Source organism: Myodes glareolus, chromosome 6 (assembly GCF_982192425.1).
Source record: "Myodes glareolus chromosome 6, mMyoGla1.1, whole genome shotgun sequence".
In the NCBI taxonomy this organism is placed as follows: domain Eukaryota; kingdom Metazoa; phylum Chordata; class Mammalia; order Rodentia; family Cricetidae; genus Myodes; species Myodes glareolus.
The window spans coordinates 101,872,061-101,892,524 of NC_142031.1; the positions used below are offsets into that span (position 1 = coordinate 101,872,061).

Here is a 20,464-nt window from a genome sequence, read left to right on the forward strand (position 1 = left end):
CCCATTTTATTCAGTAGCTTTCTGAGGCACTGTCGACATGAGGTGATCAGCCCACACAGACATTCACGCACGTGGCTGTGTTCAGATGTTCAGGACCAAGTGACATCATCAACCTTTGGAGATAATGATGTCACCACCTACCCAGGTTCCAAAGCGAGTATCACTGGGTAGTCCTTGATGTGGCTCTAGGCCATCCAACCAATGACTTCTGTGCTTTCAGAGAGTCCCATGAGAGGTGACATTTTACTAAGCTCCAGGTCGGGTCAGATCAGTAAAGGGATTTCATCAAATGGGTGGGAACCCCCGAAGGGACCACAAAAGTTACCTCAGACCTGGGGCTGGAAGCTCCAACCCTGAAGTCTGTACCTCTTCGGTCAGTCTATGCACTTCACTGTCCTGCCATTCTGAGCCTCTGGGAGAGGTGTGAAATTTGTTCTGACAAGGGCTGGCCGCAGCTCAGGTGTAGGGCCCCTGAGCCTCCGAGCAAGGGCATCACCCGGGAGTCCTCCTCACCTGTACTTGGCTCCTTCCTGCTTCGTTCATCCTTAATGTTCATGTGTGTCTCTGTGTTCTTGGTGTGTTCCATCACTGTTCTTTGTCCTGGTGACAACCCTTGAGGCGTGTGAGGTAAGGCAGGTGGCCCTGATTTACAGAAGGGGTTGCTGAGCTTCTGGTAAGCCCAAATGGGGGTCCTGGATCTTACCTTACCATAGCCACCCATAGACTTGATGTACACAAGGGTCCCACCCCCAATATACACACATACAGATAGGGGTGCACACAAAAAGTCCAGGGCCCCAGCCTGCAACCCTGCACATTGCTCTGTGTGTGTGTGTGTGTGTGTGTGTGTGTGTGTAGACATATGTACTGACAAGGCAGGAATCATCTGTGCCTCTGAACTGGGTTCTTGGGAGCTCTCAGTTCACCCCCTCCCTCTTTTGTACATGGTCTCACACAGTTCAAGCTGGCATTAAATGCCCTATTGTAGCAAAGAATGGCCTTGAACTCTGGTCCTCTCATCTCTACCTCCTGAGTGCTGCACTAGGCTTGTGCTACTTCAGCTGGTTTATACAGTGTTCAAACCCAGCCTAGTGTGTGCTTGGCAAATACTCTGCTCACTGGACAACATCCCCAGCCCTCCAGCCTCTCCCTTCTGATCCCATGGGAAATGACTAGACAGTCTAAGTTCCCTGCAGGCTTCCTCAATTCCTCTTGCTCTGACCTCAAACAGTGCACAGAATACAGTCTCCTGTATTCTGCAATGGCAGCCGTGCTATAGCTAATTCCCTTCTTTCCTTGGGCCTGGCTTTGTGTCTCTGCTAGACTGGGTGATGCTGAGCCTCCTCTGCCCTGGCTCCACACTCTGATGGATGCTGACACCCCTTCACATGCTCTTCACCCCCACAGATGGGGCAGACTCCTGTTGTTGGACTGTGCACCCCATCCTGCAAGGCTGATGGTCTCTGTGTTGTGATAATTCTGTATGGAGCAGAGGAAGAACAGTAAAAGGAGTCAAAAGTCCCAGGCCCCAGCCCTGGGCCTGCCACTTGTGGGAGATGTGACTTCAGGCTCTCTGGGCTTGTGTTTGTTCAGCTGGAAAATGGGAATAGTGACTCCAGCCTTGCCTGCCTTACAGGGTGCCTGTGGAAGTCAGATGAGGTCACAGGCAGGGAAATGCCCTGCAGACAGCAAAGTCTGGTCCAATTATGAGGGATTACGATTGCTATTATTATCTACCCATAGTAACTACTCTGGCTCAGGTGGCAGCAAGCACACACCCAGTCCTAGATCCCGGGACTGATAGAGAGAGCATGCTCACATACTGGCAGGGGCCATTATACCAAAAGATGACAGCAGTCTGGATAGACAAAGGCTGGGGCCTGGCTGGGCCTCCTTTCTAACCACCTACACCCACAGCACATACGCTGGCTCACCTGGCACCCCTCCCTAGCACCTATGGACTGGCTCCAGCTGCAGCACACAGACACCTGGTAAAGGCAGGTACAGACACTGACAGTTGCCATAATGGTCCTTAAAAGCCAGCCTAGGGCAGGGACATTGTGTAGCTGCATATGGGGAACATGGACTTTGCTCTATAGCCAAAGAACCTCCAGAGGTGCCGCAGACACCTGGCACAATGGAGCCATCTGCTGAGCCTGAGGGTAGCGGTGAGGCTCCTGCTGGCCCTTTCATTCACCAGCCCCACCTGCTTGTCTAGCCTTATCCTTGCTGCCTCCAGATACCATTTGTGCCCTTCCTGGGCCTTGCTTTTGCCTCCTCTCTCCTGCTGACTGCTTCCTCGATCACCCTCCTCTCCAGGAAAGCCCTGACTGTACTCTCATGGGTTACAGTTTGCAGGAGACCAGCGTGACTCAGATGTGACTCCCAAACCAACCACATCAGCGTCCCCTGCCAACATGTGGGAACTGCATGGTGCGAGCCCCGGCCTGACCTGCAGAGTTGAGAGCTCAGGAAAGGGACCCTAGGGGTCTGTCGCTTACAGCTCGGGAGGGTGGGGTCTACAGCTCCTCTCTTGCACATGATTGCCCAGGGTCTGCAGCGGCATGAAGTAGGAAGAATGCTGTGGATGGGAGCCAAGAGGCATCAGACTCCACCAGGGAGCCCAGGGCCAGACAGATGAGATGCAGTTGGGGTGAAAGACAAAAGGGGCCGTGCTCACCTCAGAGGACACAGAGGGGACTATAGAAGTGACCCCATTCTTGCATCCTGCCATCTGTGAGCTGGGCAGGGGTTGCTACTTGGGGAGACTGAAAGCAGAGGGGTTCATGGGGGGATTGGGAGCAGTGCCTTGGTAAATGAATCTATAGCACAGGGCTGGGGCTCTAAGAGGCAAGTAAGGAGTCAAGGAACTTAGGGGAAATGGAAGTACATGTCATCCCTATGGAGGGGAAGAAACAAGAACATTCAGGGGGCTTCCTCAGCCCCCACATATGAACTGGAGCAGGCAAGGTCTAGGCTCTAGGCTCTTTCCATTACCTGACTGCTTCCTTTGCTCTGGCTTCAGATACTTTGTGGCCAAGATGCATTGAGCATTGATTGTTTGCTAGACACGCCACTTGCATTATTTTATTTTTTATACTTACCCCAAAGGCATGGATATTCTTATGATAGTCTCTTATTAAGGACTAAATTGAAGCTTGGAAATGCTAAGTCACTGGTCTGAAGTCTCCCAGAGTGTTCTTCAGGGGGTGGAGTGAGCAGCGGCTTCCAGCTGTGCTTCCCAGAAGTGTTGCCTGGGTTTCTCCTGCTGCAGGTTTAAGGGTGTTCATTTACAATGAAAGTTGAGGGTTTGTGTAGCTCTTCCCTTGTGGATGTCAAAGGCACTTCTGTTCCAGTAGGATTGTGGACACATACACACGCACACAATCTTCCTCATTGCAGACACTACTATGGGCATCTCACTTCTCTACATCCCTTACTCTTTGGATGTATTGTTCTTTTTCTTCCTCCCTCCAACCCTGTCTTCAGACTTCCTTACCTTTCCAGTAGCTTCTAACTCAGCTCAGTTCCACAAGTCTGGAGGACTAGTGAAGGACAGGGATAGGAGGGAACAAAGATGGTAAGTTCCATGCCATGGCAGTCGGGCCAGTCCTCGGGCAGCTTACCCCTCCTGCCCTTCCTGTTGTTGGGTGGAGGAGACAGCAATAGTGCAGATTTGTGCTGGAGAGTTCAAACTGTGTGTGTGTGTGTGTGTGTGTAGGTGTGTGTGTGTGTAGGTGTGCATGGGGCTAAGACTAGGGCTCTTTTCTTACCTCCCTCCTCCAGCCCAGAGGCCTGGCAAGTACAGGGTTCCCTTGGCACTGAGCTCTTCCTCAGTGTGGCACAGAGCTCAAGGGCATCCTTGGGTGAGGTCCTTGCCAGCCTCAAATCCTGGCTTTGTTTGTCGGTCCACAGTCTGCAGGAACGTGGAGCGTTCTGGGGGCTCCTCTGCCTGTGTGTGCTTAGATTTCCCTCCATGCTCACTCGGGGCTGGCAGCTCCTTAGAGGCTCCTCTGAAGAGCATCTCCAGAGGACTTTTATATTTTTATTTAAAAAAAAATTTTTCTTTTGGTGTTTTGCTTGCTTGTATGTCTCTGTGAGAGTGTCAGATCCCCTACAACTGGAGTTACAGACAGTTGTGAGCTGCCATGTGGGTGCTGGGAATTAAACCTGGGTTCTCTTGACGAGCAGCCAGTGCTCTTAACCACTAAGCCATCTCTCCTGCCCCCTTTATTTAATTTTTTTCAAAATCATTTATTTTACCGGGCAGTGATGGCACATGACTTTAATCCCAGCACTTGGGAGGCAGAGGCAAATGGATTACTGTGAGTTTGAGGCCAGCCTGGTCTACAAAGAGAGTACCAGGACAGGCTCCAAAGCTTCACAGAGAAATCCTATCTCAAGAAACAAAAACAAAAACAAAAACAAAATCATTTATTTTAAATCATGTGTGTGCACATATAATGTATGTGTGTACATGCCATGTGTGTGCGCATATGCCATGTGTGTGTACGCGTGTCACGTATGTGCGCGTGTCACATATGAGTAGAAGTCTGGCGGCTAGAGGTGCCACATCCTCGGTGCTGGAATCACAGCTGGCTGTGAGTTGCCTAATGTGAGTGTTAGGAGTAGAACTCGGGTCCTCTGAAAAAGCAATGCACACTTTTAGCCACTGAGCCATCTTCCCAGCCCCTCGCCCACATCCCTAGAGTATTTTGAAATAGAGAAAAGTTGATTTTTTTTTTCTTTCCCCCATGGTAATGACTTGTATATTTCTACTTAGTGGAGTAATTGACTACTTGGCACTTGCGGCAGGCTTCTGATGTACATGGCCCGCTAGAACTGACCAGGACTCAGGCTTTGGCTTATATTGTCTAAAATTCTTTAAAGTTAGATGCTGTGAGCCATCCAGTTTAGCCATGCTGTCAGAAAGGCCTTGGGTGGGGTCAGCCAGGCCCTAGAGACCGACCTGGATTCGCATCAGGGCTCTCATGCATGACTCAGCGGCAGAGCCAGCTCCATGTCTGCCTGGGATACTTCAGGGAAATGGCGTGTGTGAGTGACTGATTAACTTAGGGACCTGCTACATAGTAAGCTAGCCTAATTAATCTAGATTTTAGATAACTATCACTTGTCCCTCTGCTTGTGGCCTGCCTGCTTGCCTCCACCCCTACCTGTCTGCCTGCCCCTTTTTGGAGGTAGGCCCCTCGGGGCTTTGGGGGAAGGGAGGCAGGATGGGGTGTGTTGAGTGTGACCTGGAGCCCTCTCTGAGCCAGAAATGTGAGAAGCTCTTCTCCAGGTCTGCAGGCACAAAAGGCCTGAGGTCCCTGTATGCATGGAACAGAAGGGAAACCAAGGCAAGTGGCAGTGAGGTCTATAGCCTGCTGGACATAGCTCCAGGAGCCTGCGCAGGGCCGCCAGCCAGGACTGTCGTCACTTGGGTCCTTCCTGCAGTAAATGATAAGGTGAGGATCAGAGCTCAGCCCTGTTAGGAAAGCAGGCTCCCTAGGGTAAGTGTAGGGAAAACTGGACTCAGTGATGTAGAGGGAGCAAGGAGAGCTGACCTTAACTAGTGAGTAGTCCTAGGACAGGAAATGACCCCTCTGCCCTGGCTCTTGGCCTGGGCCCAGGAGGCCTGGTTGTACCTGTGGCTACCTTTGCAGTGCCGCAGGACAGTTAAGGTGTCAGCCATAGGTATCTTACTTCACTGTATGATGTGGCAAGTTATTGAGGCATATCCTTTAAACACAGTTGTTCATAGTAACCTGGGAGATGCCTGCTGCCTTTATCCCCATTCAACAGGTTGGGATCCAAAGGATGCTAGGGAACTTGACAGAGGCCAGGTGGCCTTCAGGGGAAGTCCAGAGCCATAGTGGGCTGCTGAAGGAGCAGGCATGAGTGGGTGTAGTGCCCACAGGGTTGCCAGCCATTCCACTGTACACCGCAGCATTACCTCTCGGCCACGGGCTCATTTCTATGTCATCTCCTGCTCGAGACTGAGTCCATTCGTGTTCAGTACCTAGGAGGACACAGTGGATATTTTCATCACATCACTATTGCCTCGCCTGCTGATGGAGGGTGAGATCCAGCCCACTGTGTTAGTGTTTGTTCCAGAAGTAAGTGAGGCAGGCTTATGGAGGCAGGATGGATGTCCTGGCAGGCAAAACTATTACTAACTCTTTAACATGTATGAAGCACCTGCTATGTACAAATATCCATAATCTATAGGGGACTGCAAAGGGACACTAAGAAAGGACTCCTGTCTCCAGGGATGTGACCTTTGGCTAGAAGGGACAATTTCCATCAGTATTTATCCTATGAAGCCACCGAATGTTTACTGACTACTGTTGAATTATTGAAACAAAGGGCTAATGAGCTTTCAGAGGTGACTGATCTCGAGCAATTTTTGGGATTCCTGGGGCTCAGCTTTTGCCCCTTGCTGTGTAGCGAGAACCACATCTGTCGGGGGACAAGGCATGTCCGCATGTGAATGTGTACATGTGAGAGCTGTGCGTGTTTTGTACAAGTCTGCCATATCCTGCTAGGGCTCCCGCCATAGGATGCTCTGGCGGCCGGGCAGGGCTTTGCCTCCTGCAGAGGACAATTCTTTTCATCAAATTCCACAGCCACAGACAGCCCCTGGGAGATCAGCCAGCTGGCAAAGACGGTACATGCTTATTGTCCTGGGAGGCCTGGGCAGGTAGTTGGCTAGATCTGGCACGTTCATCCCCTTGACTCAAACACCAACTTGAGGCATCCGATCAGCAGATTCTGGGTCAGTGGCTTCTGGTCTAAGCACTGATAGAAGCATGGATGTCTTTCTGTTTTGAGAAAGGGCTTCTGGCAAAATATCTCTTTGTGGGGCAAGGGTACCTGTGTCTAGGCATGAAGAGGCAAGCATGAATAAGTGTGTATGTGTGCCAGTGAATATCAGGTGTGCTGTCAGTGTGCATCACTCGTGTTTTTGCTGTGTATGCTTGCACATGTGTGTGTAGAACATGACATAGGGGGATATAATGGCAGCTACATTGGTAAGACCCACAGGCTGGGAATGAGAAGGTAGAACCATTTGTTTTGAAGGCCTTCTCACATGCATCTCTGCCTTCCAAGAATCTCATAGTCTCTCTTGTTTACTATCTGTGTCATGGGAAAACATGACACCCAGTCTGGTTCCTGTAAATCAGAAGAATAAAATAAAAAAGCCTGACATGGTAGTGCAGACCTATAATCCTATAATCCTAGTGTCAGGAGGTAGAGAAAGGAGGATCAGAAGTTCAAGACCAGCCTCCGATATTTGAGAGTCTGTTTCAAAACCCAACAACAAAAAAGAGTATGTGGATTCTGCTGTACTGTACACACGTGAGCGATTATTGTTGGCATAGTCAAGCTTGTCAGGCGTGCGTGGCTTAAAATAATCCGTCCTGTGAGCTGCACTAAAATGTAGGTCAAACCATAGCCTCAAGTTTAGAGAGAGGCTGACGGGAACCACTTGATCTAGCAGGACACCCTTGCTGAAGGTGCCCACACACTGTAAAGACTCCAGAACTGGCAAGTGACCATTGTGTTAAGGTATAGAAGATACATTTGGGGTTGTGGCATGTGTCTGTAATCCTGACACTTGGGAGATGAAGGCAGCAGGACCAGGGAATTGTGGACACCCCGAGTCCCACCCTGAGGGCCTCCCCAACAAACAGTAACATATGAAAAAGAACACAGGTGTGGTGGCTCATGCCTGTTATCAGCCCTTGAGAGGGTAAAGCAGGAGGATTGGTGTTAAATTTGAGGCAAGCCTGGGCTACATAATGAGTTTTAGACCAGGCTGGGCTAAAACCATAATAATCCTGTTTGTGACTGTGGAAACAAAGATCTCTGTGTCTCTGGAGCCCTGTGCACTGTGTATTTGCCCAGGTTTGTAGGTTTGTGTGTGCATCTCATTTGTGTATGTGGATTCTATTCTTTCCTGAGTATCCGCTATGTGATAGTCACTCATCCAAGGGTTTCCAGCGTCTGTCTTGTGTAGGCGCATCATCCTAGGCCTTTCTTCATTTTGTTTTGGGGTTTTGAAACAGGCTCTCAAGCACTCTAGGCTAGCCTAGAACTTCTGATCCTCCTGCCTCCACCTCCCAAGAAGTCCTGATTGGCCCAGCACAGTAGTATATGCTTATAATCCTAGCATTGGGAGACCGAAGCAGGAGGATTGCAAGTTTGAGACCAGCCTGAAATTCATAGTGAGACTCTGCCTCCAAAACCAAAAATAAACAACAGCCCTGGTTGCTTCCTTTAAGAAGCTCATAGTCAGCATAATGCCCAGGTTGAACTCCTATGTAGTAGGTATTACAAGCATAGACACCCTGTCTATCAGGATCTACCCATTCAGTCTACGTAAGGGACAAGAGGAAGACCAGGGGACACAAGCCCAGGAAATGAGACTGGGAAGCCTTCAGGAAAGGTGGTTCAGACAGAAGAAATAACTATGCCTAAATGCCGGGGGAAGCAGCCGCTTTTGCACCTGCTGCCTGTGTTGGGGCCCTGGGATGGAAAGGAGACACAGGCATTCAAGCAAGGGCCCAGGGGACTTTTGCAAGAACTAGGAGCTGGATTTGATCCTGCAGGCCCCTGGGGTTCCCCTCAGAGGAGGCTTAAGCTCTGTAGAATGACATAATCCACCTTCCAATTTGGAAAAGTCGGGGAGCCCCAGCATCCGCATAGCTCACCATAGCAACGGCAGCAGCCAGATGTTGGGATCTGTCTGCCGGAGAGTGATGGCTGCTGGGATTTGCTGGAGGCCCAGGAGGGGTGGGGGTGGGGTGCTGGGGATGCTGGCCTGTGAAACATGGTCAGACTGTATGGAGGCCGGAGGAAGTGAACAGTTCCCCAGTGACTGTCATGGGCCAGTGTTCCTCTGTCCCCTTACTTATCGCTCATGCTATCACTGCGAAGGAAGTATGATCGCCATTTTATGGATGAGGAGAGCAAGCTGTGGAGAAGGTGGTGACTAGTGAGCACAGAGCACAGGAAGACCCTGCTCACCCAGCCCTGCGCTTTCCAAACCCCCATCTATAATTTCTGTCCACCCCCGCCCCCAGCTCTTAAAGTGACTTACTGAGTCTCCTAACCTGACAGATGAGGAGGCCAACTAATCTGTTCCCACTAAATGTGTTGCTGTTTCCACATGCTCAGGTTACTGCCGCTCAGATTCTTGCATATCAGTATTAGAGATGCCCTTCACTCAGTGCTGCTTACACATTTGAGAAGCATAGCCCACATTCCTTTGCGTAACCCATCAGCACAGACACTGTAAAACAGGCCCCTGACAGATGCAAGAATAGACCACTTGATACACCTCCCTGGAGTCACTGAGGGCATGGCCCGGACCATCTGTTCACCCACTCAGTGTATCAGCCCTCTCCCCAGCAGCCCAAACCACAGGCGGGCCCCGAGCGGAGCATGCCCTCCATTTTAGAATGGTATGCTGATAACTTGCTTCCCACAGAGCTGTACTTCTGAGCCACAAGGGAAGGTGGGAGCCAAGCCTGGATGTAGATTCTGAAGACTGGGAGGTCTGTGCACAGCTTGCTTCATGCTGGGCATAGGGTTCGGGCCTGGCACTGGCACATAGTCCCTGCCTGGTACTCCCCAGGTTCTGGAGAAACAGCCCCTTCTTCCCGGGCTGGGTTACCTTGAATTGAATCGGCAGTGGCAAGAGTGTACTGAGCGTGTAAAGCGTGCATGAACAGCTTGTGTGGGGTGAAGCTGTGGGTCACAGCCATATGGCATAATGTTTGCTGTGAGAGACCCTTTCCCTGGGAGTTGTGAGCCTTCTAGCACTTCTTATCAGCCTCTCCTAAAAGGAACCCCAGAGACAGTGGTCTTGGCGCCATTCTCTCCCCCCACACTGGACCTTCCTCTGCTTGCTGACTCCTCACGGAGAACCTTTATGGCTGGATTCCTTACATGGTCCTTTCCAGTCCTTCTCCAACCCCTTGTCCTCATGCCATTGTGCAGTGCCCAGTGGCAGTGCCCTCCAAAGCCAGCGCTGATGACCCCTTGCCAGATGTCTCTAGCCTAGCAACAGACCTTCCTTGACCCTACATTGCCCTGAGATGGCATCTGTGCCTCTGTGTATTCTGTCTCCTCTGCGAGCTGGACTGTCCCCACCAGCGGGTGCCGAGGTATGCCTTCTGTCCCCTTCACTCACTCTCTTCAGAGGATTGTTAGAACCTGAGCTGTGATGGTCTTCTGCCCAGCATGACTTGAGTAGATGGATGGATAAATGGATGGACAGGTGGGCAGACGGGAATAAAGGTCAAGAATGCTCTTTGTTGTCTGTCGGATGCCTGAGATTGGTCACAGTAGGTCTTCATTGCATGCCCTACTAATACCTGAAAATTAATGTGGTGAACCACAGACTATTTTGAAATCACAGAAAATGAAAGTTGAGTGGGGTGTGGAGGACCATCTCAAATCTCCAGGAAACCTGGGCACCCTCGCCTTCTCTGTCCATGGTACCCCTGTCTCTGCGGCTTGGCTCCTCCAGTGAGATCTGCAAAGCCTTATTCAGCTACTAATACCATGTGGGGCTTGGAGAGCAGCTTACTATCCTTCAGCTGGGTCCAGGACGCTTTCCCCTTCCCCAACATTGTTTCTGCCAGTGGTTAGTCATGCTGGAGTCTGCTGAGTCAAAAAGGACTTGTAGGTGGTTTGTGGCCAGGCTGGAGCAGTGAAGCAGGACTTTCTAGGCATGCGACTCTGCCCCAGGAGGTAAAGCCCAGAGGTCTCGGCCCTGAGTAGGTTTTGACAAATGGGAACAAAGCAAACAGAATTTTATGAGTGAGAAGGATCAAGGGGTACCGTGGTCTCTAGGATGCTTCTGTGGAGTGATGACATTATCAGGGCCAGGCCACGTGGACTAAGAGTGTTTACAGCCTGAACGAAATTCCTGTATTCTGCACAGAGGCCTGCATTTTGAGTACTGCGTGCACTATAAACAACATCACTAAATCGACCATTTCTTCTCATGTTGTCTTGTTTTCGATAAAGATTCATTCAATAGCTTGCTCCTTAAATGTTTGTACCTGTGTAGATTTTTTTCTTCATCTAAATAAAACCTACTGTGGTCTGGGAATATGGCTCAGTGGTAGAGCACTTACCTAGCAGATAGGAAGTCAGTACCTAACACCCAAACCAAAGAGACTCAGAAATAAATCCATTACCAGAGCCTTGTGGTATGGTCTAGTGATTAGGAAAATATGGGGGCTAGGGAGATGGCTCAGTGGGTGAAGTTCTTGCTATGCAACACGAGGACCTGAGGTCAGATTTCCCAGCACCCACATAAATGCTGGGTGAGGAGTGTGAGACAATCACAGCTCACCAGTGTTGGGGAGACATAGTCAGGAAGTGCTTGACAGCCATTTTAGCTGTGTCATTGAGTTCAGAAGACCCGGTCTCAGAAGGTAAGGTTTAGGACTGGTGATCTGGTTCAGTGGATAAAATCATGTGACCCGAAGCCTGACCACCCGAGTTCAACAATCGGCATGGTGGAGAGAATCATCTGAAAGACCTCTGACTTTCTCATGTACACTGTGGTACATGTGTGTACAGACACATACACACAAATAATATGTGTAGTAACTTTTTGTTTTGGTTTTTCGAGACAGGGTTTTTCTGTGTAGCCCTGGCTGTCCTGGAACTCACTCTGTAGACCAGGCTGACCTCAAACTCACAGAGATCCACCTGCCTCTGTCTCCCGAGTGCTAGGAATTGAAGGTGTTAGTCACCACCACCTGACCCTATATGTAATGACTCTTATTATTTTTCTAAAAGGTAGAGAGCAAACCAGGCGGTGGTGACGCACACCTTTAATCCCAGCATCAAAGGCAGAGGCAGGTGGATCTCTGTGAGTTTGAGACCAGCCCGGTCTAAAGAGTGAGCTCCAGAATAGTCAAGTCTATACTGAGAAACCCTGTCTTAGGAAAAAAAAAAAAAAGATGAAGAGCAATTGAAGAAAACACCTGAGGTCTCCACACACGTGCACGCACACACGCATCCACCTACACGTGAAGAAAGAAAACGAGTATGGTTGAAGTCAAGTATGATGGCTCATGCCCAGCACCCAGAGATGGAAGTAGTAGTTCAGAGTCGTCCTTGGCTACGTAGGGAGTTTGAGCCTAATCTGAGCTAAATGAGATCCTGTCTTAAAAATCAAAAGAGAAGCAGAGTGGTGGTGACACACACTTTTAATCCCAGTCCTCGGGAGGCAGAGGGAATGGATCTCTGAGTTTGGGGTCAGTCTGGTCTACAGTTCAGGCCAGCCAGGACCACACAGAGAAACCCTTTGAAGAAAAAAAAAAATCAAAAAGGGAGCTGAGCATGGGGCAGACACCTTTAATCCTGACATCCAAGAGGCAGGAGCAGATGGTTTCTTTTGAAGCTTCATCTACGTAGCAAATTCAAGGTCATGTAGGGTTATATAGTGACACCCTGTCTTTTGGGTTTGTTTCGTTTTGTTTTTTGAGACAGGGTTTCTCTGTTCTGTGTAACATTCCTGGATGTCCTGGAACTTTTTTTTATAGACTAGGCTGGCCTTGAACTCACTGAGATCTGCCTGTCTCTGCCTCCCAAATGCTGGGATTAAAGGCATGGGCCACCACTGCCCAAACCACTGCCCAGCTGAGACCCTATCTTAAACAAAAGAAAACAAAAAATCAACACACACACACACACACACACACACACACACACGGAGTGTGTTCCTGGAGGCCCTCTAGGTCTTAGTCAGCTTTTTTATTTGGTCAAAGCTTGGGGCTGAGCCTAGGGCCTTGTGCTTGCTAGGCACATCATCTGCCCCAGAAGCTGTATTTGGATGAAGACCGGATGTATTTGGATGGAGCTCAGCTTTACCTTCCAGGAAGGGTGGGGACAGCATGGCACAGTCCTGGATGTGTGACTGTTGTGGAATTAGGACAGGAGGAGGCCAATGCCAGTCCAGCTAGCCTGGAACACAGTGCCTCTTAGGTCAGCTCTGCCTTACCGGGTGTGTCTGTGCCCACAGGAAGGAGAGGAACAGGAGGAGAATCGTGGCAAGGAAGAGCGCCAGGAACCCAGTACCACGGCCCGGAAGGTGGGGAGGCCTGGCCGGAAGCGCAAGCACCCACCGGTGAGTGTCCTCTTTCAGGCGACCCACGCCTGTGCTGTGGACAGCGGCGATGTGTGGCTAAGGCCATGGGATATTAAGGCCAGCTGCGGGGCTTTGCTAGATTCTCCATTCTTTGAGCCTCCCGAACACCATGTCTTTCCCTGTTTTCCTCCAGTTTTGAACTAGAGGCCAGGGAACTTGGCTGGTGGGTATGGGAGCTGAGATTTCAGCCAGGCTCTGACCCCTGGCTTCCCTCCAGAAGGGCCCCTGCAGGCCCCTGCCACAGAGCTGCACCCTAGCTGTGGTACTCTGCTCCCAGGGAGGGAACTTTGGGGAAAGGACTCGAGGTCAGAGCCCGATTCCAGAGAAAGGAAGAGATCCTGCGCTTCTGCCGGAGGGGTGCAGGTCCTCCTGACGCTCACAAGCTCCTCCTTCAGGGAGCCATGCTGCTGAGGTCTTGGGGAGCTCCAGGTCTACTCAAGATGGAGAGAGCTGGGGGTGTGGCGAAGCTGTGGGCTGGAAGAGCCGGCCTCCCTCATGCCTAACTTCGGTAGATAATTATTTCCCAGCAGAAGGCCAGCTGGTTCCTTTCTCTTAGCCCTTCCAGCAGAGAACGGTAAACTCAGAACAGGAGGATGGGGCGGGGGCAGGCAAGGCAGGGAGCAGCGACTTTTGCACAGCTAGGTAGGAAAAGTAGGTCCAGGGAGGCCAGAGGCCTGGGAACCAGGCGGGAGCTAATGGGTACCAAGTCCAATTTGCTTGCTGTAGAGGGAAGAGCAGGAGTTAGGGGACTAGCTGGCAAGTCATTTAGGACATTTTAATAATAAAGCACACATGGATATTTTATGGCCTGTAATGAAAAATTCACTTGACAATGAAAGGATGAAATGAGAGTTCAGAAGAATTTCCGGTTTGCTGCTTGCAGCACTGGCAGATTTCCCGGGTACTTCTACCCCACGCTCTCACCTGAGAGCACCTTGTGGGGGTGAAGGTGTGCAAGGGGCAGCTGGCCCCCTGTGACTGTAGGCACACCCCTGCCCCCCTGAGGCGCCTCAGCCTGTAATCCGCAGAACAAATTTCTCCACTCTAGTTAGTTGCTGAGGACCCAGAGCCACCACCTGTAACAAATAAAGAGGCAGTGACCCCTTGACTCCAATTTGTCGGTCTAAAATCAAAAGGAAGGCACCACACTGAGAGAGGGAAAGTCTGGGTCAGAGGGTATAAGGAAATAACTTGCGGGATGGGGACTGGAAGGGAATCATTCAGCCCATGCCTGGATCCGGCTTCATTGCAGAGAGAAAAATACTGTCTTTGGAATCCAGAAGACCCGGGTTCAAAAGCCAGCTTCACAATTCACCACCTTTATGAGCTTGTACTTGCCACTGAGAAGGGCAGGCAGGGTGCCTTCTAGAGTGCTGTGACCGCGAGGTGCGTAACCCAGTCTCTGCCAGCTGCTGCCGAGCAAGGGTGCCATGGCAGTCACAGGTTGTCAGGAGAAAGAAATCCTCAGTTTGAAGCTATGTGACCTCGTACGGTCACGTACCCTCTCTGACCAATTCCTCATTGGAACATGGCTGCTGTGAGTGCCTGTACCCTCCTGGGTACTTGCGAACAGCAAAACGGAGCCCAAATGGGCAGTGCTGGCCAGATAATTAAACTTGCATAATTTTAGCGGCCAGTGTCCGCAGGCCAGGCTGCAGGCCTTCGGGGTGGGCTCCAGTACTGACCTCTGAGCAGCCCCCCTGGGGAGGCGGTGCACGTCACACAAAGGTGGATACGGTCCAGCCTGTGTCCTAGGTGACACTACAGCCATCTGGATGCAGAGGAGAGGCCCCTGGACAGAAAGCTCCTAGGAGAGCTAACTGAGGAATCTGGGCCGTGAGATAAATGTTATAAGGAAGCCCTGTGGTCTGGGAATGTGGCTTGGTTGGTAGAGTACTTGCCTGGTGTGCATGAATCTGTAGCACGAATAATAAAAATCCAGATATTGAGATTCAAGCTGAAGATCAGAAAAATAAAACAGCCAATCACCAAAGAGATCTTTTACCTCTACCAAATCTCCAGACCTAAAGGGAGAGTTCCTGTCTCTTCCCTTTTGCATTCCTCTCTGCCCAGCCCTATCGCTCCTAGCTCCTGTCTCCATCTCCCTAGTCCTGGGATAAAAGGTGTGAGACTCCCAAACACTGGAATTAAAGGTGTGGGCCACCACTCCCTGGCCTCTAGTGGCTTAGCTTTGCATTCTGATCTTTGGGCAAGCTTTATTTATTAAAATACAAATAAAATATCACTACATGAATCCCTGGGTTTGATCCCAGTACCGTATTAATACTGAACATGGCAGCACATGTCTATGAGTGTGGAGGCAGGAGGATTAGAAGTTCAAGGTCGTCCTCAGCTAAGTTTGAAGCCAGCCTTGGCCATGTGAGACCCTGTCCAAAAAATTAAATTAAATTTTAAAACGTATTGTTATGATATGAGGGACTGGAGAGTTGGCCTAACAGTTTGGGACACAGTTTGTTGCTTCTGCAGAGGACCCTGGTTTGACTCCCAGTATCCGTGTGGTGGCTCACAACCATACACAATCCAGTTCCAGGAGATTTGATGTGCTCTTTCTGATCTCCAAAGGTCCTGAGTTCGGTTCCCAGTAGCCACATGGTGGCTCACAACCATTTGTAATGAGATCTGGTGCCCTCTTCTGGCCTGCAGGGATACATGCAGCAGAATACGCAGAATACTGTATACATAATAAATAAATAGATTTTTTTTAAAAAAAAGGATAGAAAAATTAAATGAAAATAAACTCTGTCTCCAGTTGCTTTAAAAAAAAATTAAGGGACAACTTATACTTTGGAGGGAACAGAGAAAGTCAGCTCAGAAAATGTGGTTTCTACTGGGAGACCGCCTGGGGATGCTTCCGGGTGACTGCCAGCTGCTGATGGCCTGAGGCTGGGTTCTTTGCTCTTGTGGGGCGGGTGTACGGTCCTGGCTTCTTCCTCTCTCTTGAGGTCCCTATCTCCTTCTCAGCAGGAGCTTTGCAGGCTTCTCTGTGTTCTGCTGCAGCATGGCCCTGGGGCCAGATTCTCAAGGATCATTAGAGACCCAGTTTGTCTCCCAGTAAGCCTGTAGAGGGCAGGAAGGGAGAGGAGGGGAGGCCCAGGGGAGTGCGGCCACAGAGGACTTCCTTCGTGCTGGCTTTACTCCCGCAGCGCTGCACAAGTGCTCCTCCTCGGCCCCAGGATTGAGCACATGTTGCCATCCTCAGATATCTGCCCTTGGGTGTTGCTGTGCTAGTACCCCAAGTCAGGGATGTCCAGCCTACTTCACTTCGCCCTTCACATAGGAAGAAGAAATGTATCTTCTAGTCTCATGTACTAAAGAAGAGAGCTGTGGTCACAGTAATGTCCTGCTTGGCAGGTCTCTGTTCTTGAGACTCTAGGGCAGCCGTTCCTAACATTCCTTATGCTGTGGTGACCCTCAACCATAAAATTATTTTCGTTGCTACTTCATAATCGCATTTTTGATACCGTTGTGAATCTTAATGTAAATATCTGTGTTTTCCAGTGGCCTTAGGAAATCCCTGTGAAAGGGTTGTTCGAACCCCAAAGGGACCACAAGCTGAGAGCCACTCGCTGCTGTCAGGACCCCATATTTCTCTCCCTCCACCCCCATCTCCTTTTCTTTCACTGGGTCTCACTGTGTAGCCCTGGCTGAAGACCAGGTTGGCCTTCTGGAGTACTGGGGTTAAAGGTGTGTGGTGTGTGCCACTGAGCCCAGCGGGGTGTGAGCTGCCATGTGGGTTCTGGGACCTGGATCCTCTGGAAGAGCAGCAAGTGCTCTTAATGGTAGGGCCGTCTCTCCAGCCCTAGTCCAGGAAGCCAAGGGACTTGTACTCACTGCTCGTAGCCAGCAGCCTGAGTTCAGTCCCTGAACCTGAAAAGGAACGGAGAAAGCTGGCTCTCCGGAGTTGTCCTGGGATCTCCACACCGATGCTGTGGCGTGCTCACCTCCTCTCCCCCTCCCGATAATGCACACATACCTATACCCATATGCACACACACAATTAAATTTTAACTAAAAATTAAAATAAGTAAAATAAAATTAAAAAAAAAAACAACCTAAGTTCATTTGGCCCCCTTAGATGGAAAGACCCTTCTTGACCGGTTGGAAAATCATGCTGGTGAAGAACTAAGAGACCAGACGAACTGGAAGGCACACATTTGGATGGCAGTGGTCTGCAGGCCTCACTTCCAGAAACATGGTTGCTGCTTGTCCTCAGAGAGCTCCAGAGCCGTGTCTAGGAGCTTGACGGTTCTAAGCTGCAATTTAATTATTTTATTCTTTACATGCCTACTCAGTGCCGCTCAGACCTGGTTTACACAGCTTCAGCAAAAGCTCAGCCTGAGCCACGCCCCCGGTCCTAGAAATTTCTTCCTCCTTCTCCCTACCCCTCCTCCCACCCCTTCTATAATCGAGGTACGCTATCAGTCCATGAGTCCATGAGCCTGTATTTGTTTTCAATCTGCTGGTTCTCCTGCCTCCACTATCTCTCAGGCACTGAGTTGGCAGGTAGGAACGACCACCACACCTAGCTGGTTTGGGGTGTGCATTGGCTGTTTTTTTGAGACAATCTCACTTTGTAGCCCTGGCTGTCCTTGAACTTGCCACAATCCTCCTGCCTCTTGACTCCGTTGGTTTGACCCTTGGTACCATCTCTTTTGCATGACTTCCAAGTGGAGCTCATTTCGTTACACTACTGCCAAGGACCAAGACCAAGAATAAAGACCAATAGCATCATGCTTTGTTGCCTGCAAAGGCCATTTGAAAGGCTTACCTCAGGCTGTCGAGATGACTTAGTAGGTAAAAGATTGAAAAATCCACGGGGAGTGGAAACAACCGGCTGCCAAGAGTTGTCCTCTGACCTTCAAAGAGTGCCATGGCATGAACACACATACACACACACACACACACAAACACACACAATAACAATTAATTAGAAGTTTCACCACTTGGATTTCCCCCACCCCCTACTGTGAAGCCCTGTGCTTTCCTTCTCGCTAATGTATATGAGGCTTGAGGGCCTGGGTCCCCAAAGGCTCTTATTGAAGTTAATATATGAAAATGTGTGCAAACTGTTCCAGAAAACATACAAAAAAAAACTGAGATCTGGGGTGTAGTTCAGCTGGTAAAGTGCTTGCCGTGCAAGTGCAAGGCGCTGGGTTTGATGCTCAGCACTGTGTAAACACGCCTGCCATGCCAGCACTTGGGATATGGGGGGATCAGAGGTTCAAGGACATCCTTAGCTAGAATCAAATTCAAGGCTACCCTGGGCTACATGAAACCCTGTCTCAAAAAATAATTTAAAAAAGGAAATATAGCTGAGGGAGGAGTTGGACACGAATCTCGGGAGTCCAGGTATAATTGGGGGAGCTGGAGTGGCTCAAGGACTGGGAAGCGAGCCTGCTTCAGAGTAGGTATTGGCCTGCTTAGCTGGCGGCTTTGCATTGGTGAAAGCCAAGATAGTGCCGGCAACAGGAAACAGGAAGCCAGCTGCCGGGCTAGGAGGGGCTTAGGAAGGGAGCTGGCACCTGGGCCAGGGCCTGAGGGCTGGCCAGTGCCCATGCAAGAGAGGAGACGTGTGTGTGTGTGTGTGTGTGTGTGTGTGTGTGTGTGTGTGTGTCCGTCCCGCTGGGAAGAAAGGGCCATTTCCCTGTTCACCAGCTCCTGAAGACATTGCAGTCTGACAAGTGAGACTGTGTAAGACTGGTTCCCGCCTGGTCACAAGCCCAGACAGCTCTGCAAAGGTCTTTGTTCTTTGTGGATGGTTCCAACTGGGGCTTCAGAGAGACAGTTTCTGCCTTGGCCCACCAGGCTATGGGGTTGGGGTAGGAGGTAGGTGTGTGTGTGTGTGTGTGTGTGTGTGTGTGTGTGTGTGTGAGAGAGAGAGAGAGAGAGAGAGAGAGAGAGAGAGAGACTGGTCCTGCAAACTTCTACACTGTTTGCTAGCTGCATGCGTATCGGTGGGGATTTATACCCACCAACTTCCTCCAGGGTTATTTTTGCTTGGAGGGAGCATTCTGAGGTCACTCTTGCTAAGAATAACCCGGCAAGGGCGGGAGGAGGAGTGGGTGGGAGCTGGCGCTGAGCTTAGCTGAGCTAGGCTGGTCTCCTTACTCCACAGCAGCCTCCCGCGCAGCTAGGAGGGAGTCGGTTCCAGAGGGCAGCACTGTAGGGCAGAAGAGCAGAAGAAGCCAAGGGAAGCCAGGGAGCAGTGGGGCCAAGGTGTCGGCTGGCTGGGCAGGCTTACTCAGCTCCGATGGCTTCACAGAGTAGGTTGCTTCTCCAGTCTCAGAACCATTTGATTTTTCCCCAACAGAATGCCCTCCTTGTCTCCAGACCAGAGCTGCTCTTTGAACTGACATTTAGTGGCTGATACCCACTTGATTTTAGACTCTCTTAGTCTGGGCTGCTGTTTTATCCCAGCAGTGGCATTCCAGGAGGCATGAGGAAGGCAGGGCTGTGGGGTGGGGGGTGTATGCGACTCCAGACATTTAACTCTTCCCTGAAGATTTGCCCTCCCGAACATTCAAGTAAACTGTGAGGGAGTCCAGCGTGGAGGGGCCTGATCAGTGGTGGGAACCTTGAGGCCATACCCGGGGAAGACTTGCTGGGACATGTGAAGCTTGCTTGGCCCTTAAAGGAGGGAGGGGAGCAGCCAAGGAAAAGTGGCAGGCCCTCCTGAGGCCTTGTGATCAGGGCAGCAGGTGAGTTGTATAGATTGAGAAGCAGGCCCTGAGCTACCAGCCTGTTTGTAGACTAAGGTTCCATTATAATGGTCTTACTTGGGCTGGAGAGATAGTGTGCAGGTAGCCTGAGGGATTTTACTCCTTTATTTTATTTTTGAGACATGGTGTCCTGAAATTCACTGTATGGACCAGGCTAGCCTCAAACTTGCAAAGATCTGCCTGTCTCTGCCTCCCAAATGTAGGGATTGAAGGTGTGCACCACTATACCCAGATTTTTTATTTTTATTTTTGAGACAGGATCATATGTGTATTCCAGACTTGTCTCCCAACTGGCAATCCTCCTGCCTCGGCCTCTAAAGTGTTGGGTTTATAGGCATACACAATCATACCTGGTGTTTTTACTCTGTATTCTTTGAGAAATGGGGAAGGAACATGGGGGCAAGAAGCAAGTTCAGGTCCTGGTGAGAGTGTCGAAAACCATAGTACTGGCCCCTGATCAGATAGATGGAGGAGCAAAGGAGATACCGCAGGCGCCAGCAATGGCGCAGTGGGGACAATGTCAGGGCTGTTGTCAAAGACCAAGGCT

At 50.4% G+C, this 20,464-nt stretch overlaps 1 protein-coding gene across 3 annotated transcripts in view; it reads left to right on the top strand.

Moving 5' to 3' along the window:
* Dnmt3a (DNA methyltransferase 3 alpha) overlaps window positions 1-20,464 on the top strand; it is a 108,205-nt gene that overhangs the window by 28,827 nt on the left and 58,914 nt on the right. For all 3 annotated transcript variants that reach the window (XM_048436632.3, XM_085691197.2, XM_085691196.2), the window contains exon 3: window positions 13,052-13,156. In XM_048436632.3, coding sequence (XP_048292589.1) covers window positions 13,052-13,156 — 105 coding nt within the window. The remainder of the gene's footprint in view (window positions 1-13,051; window positions 13,157-20,464) is intronic.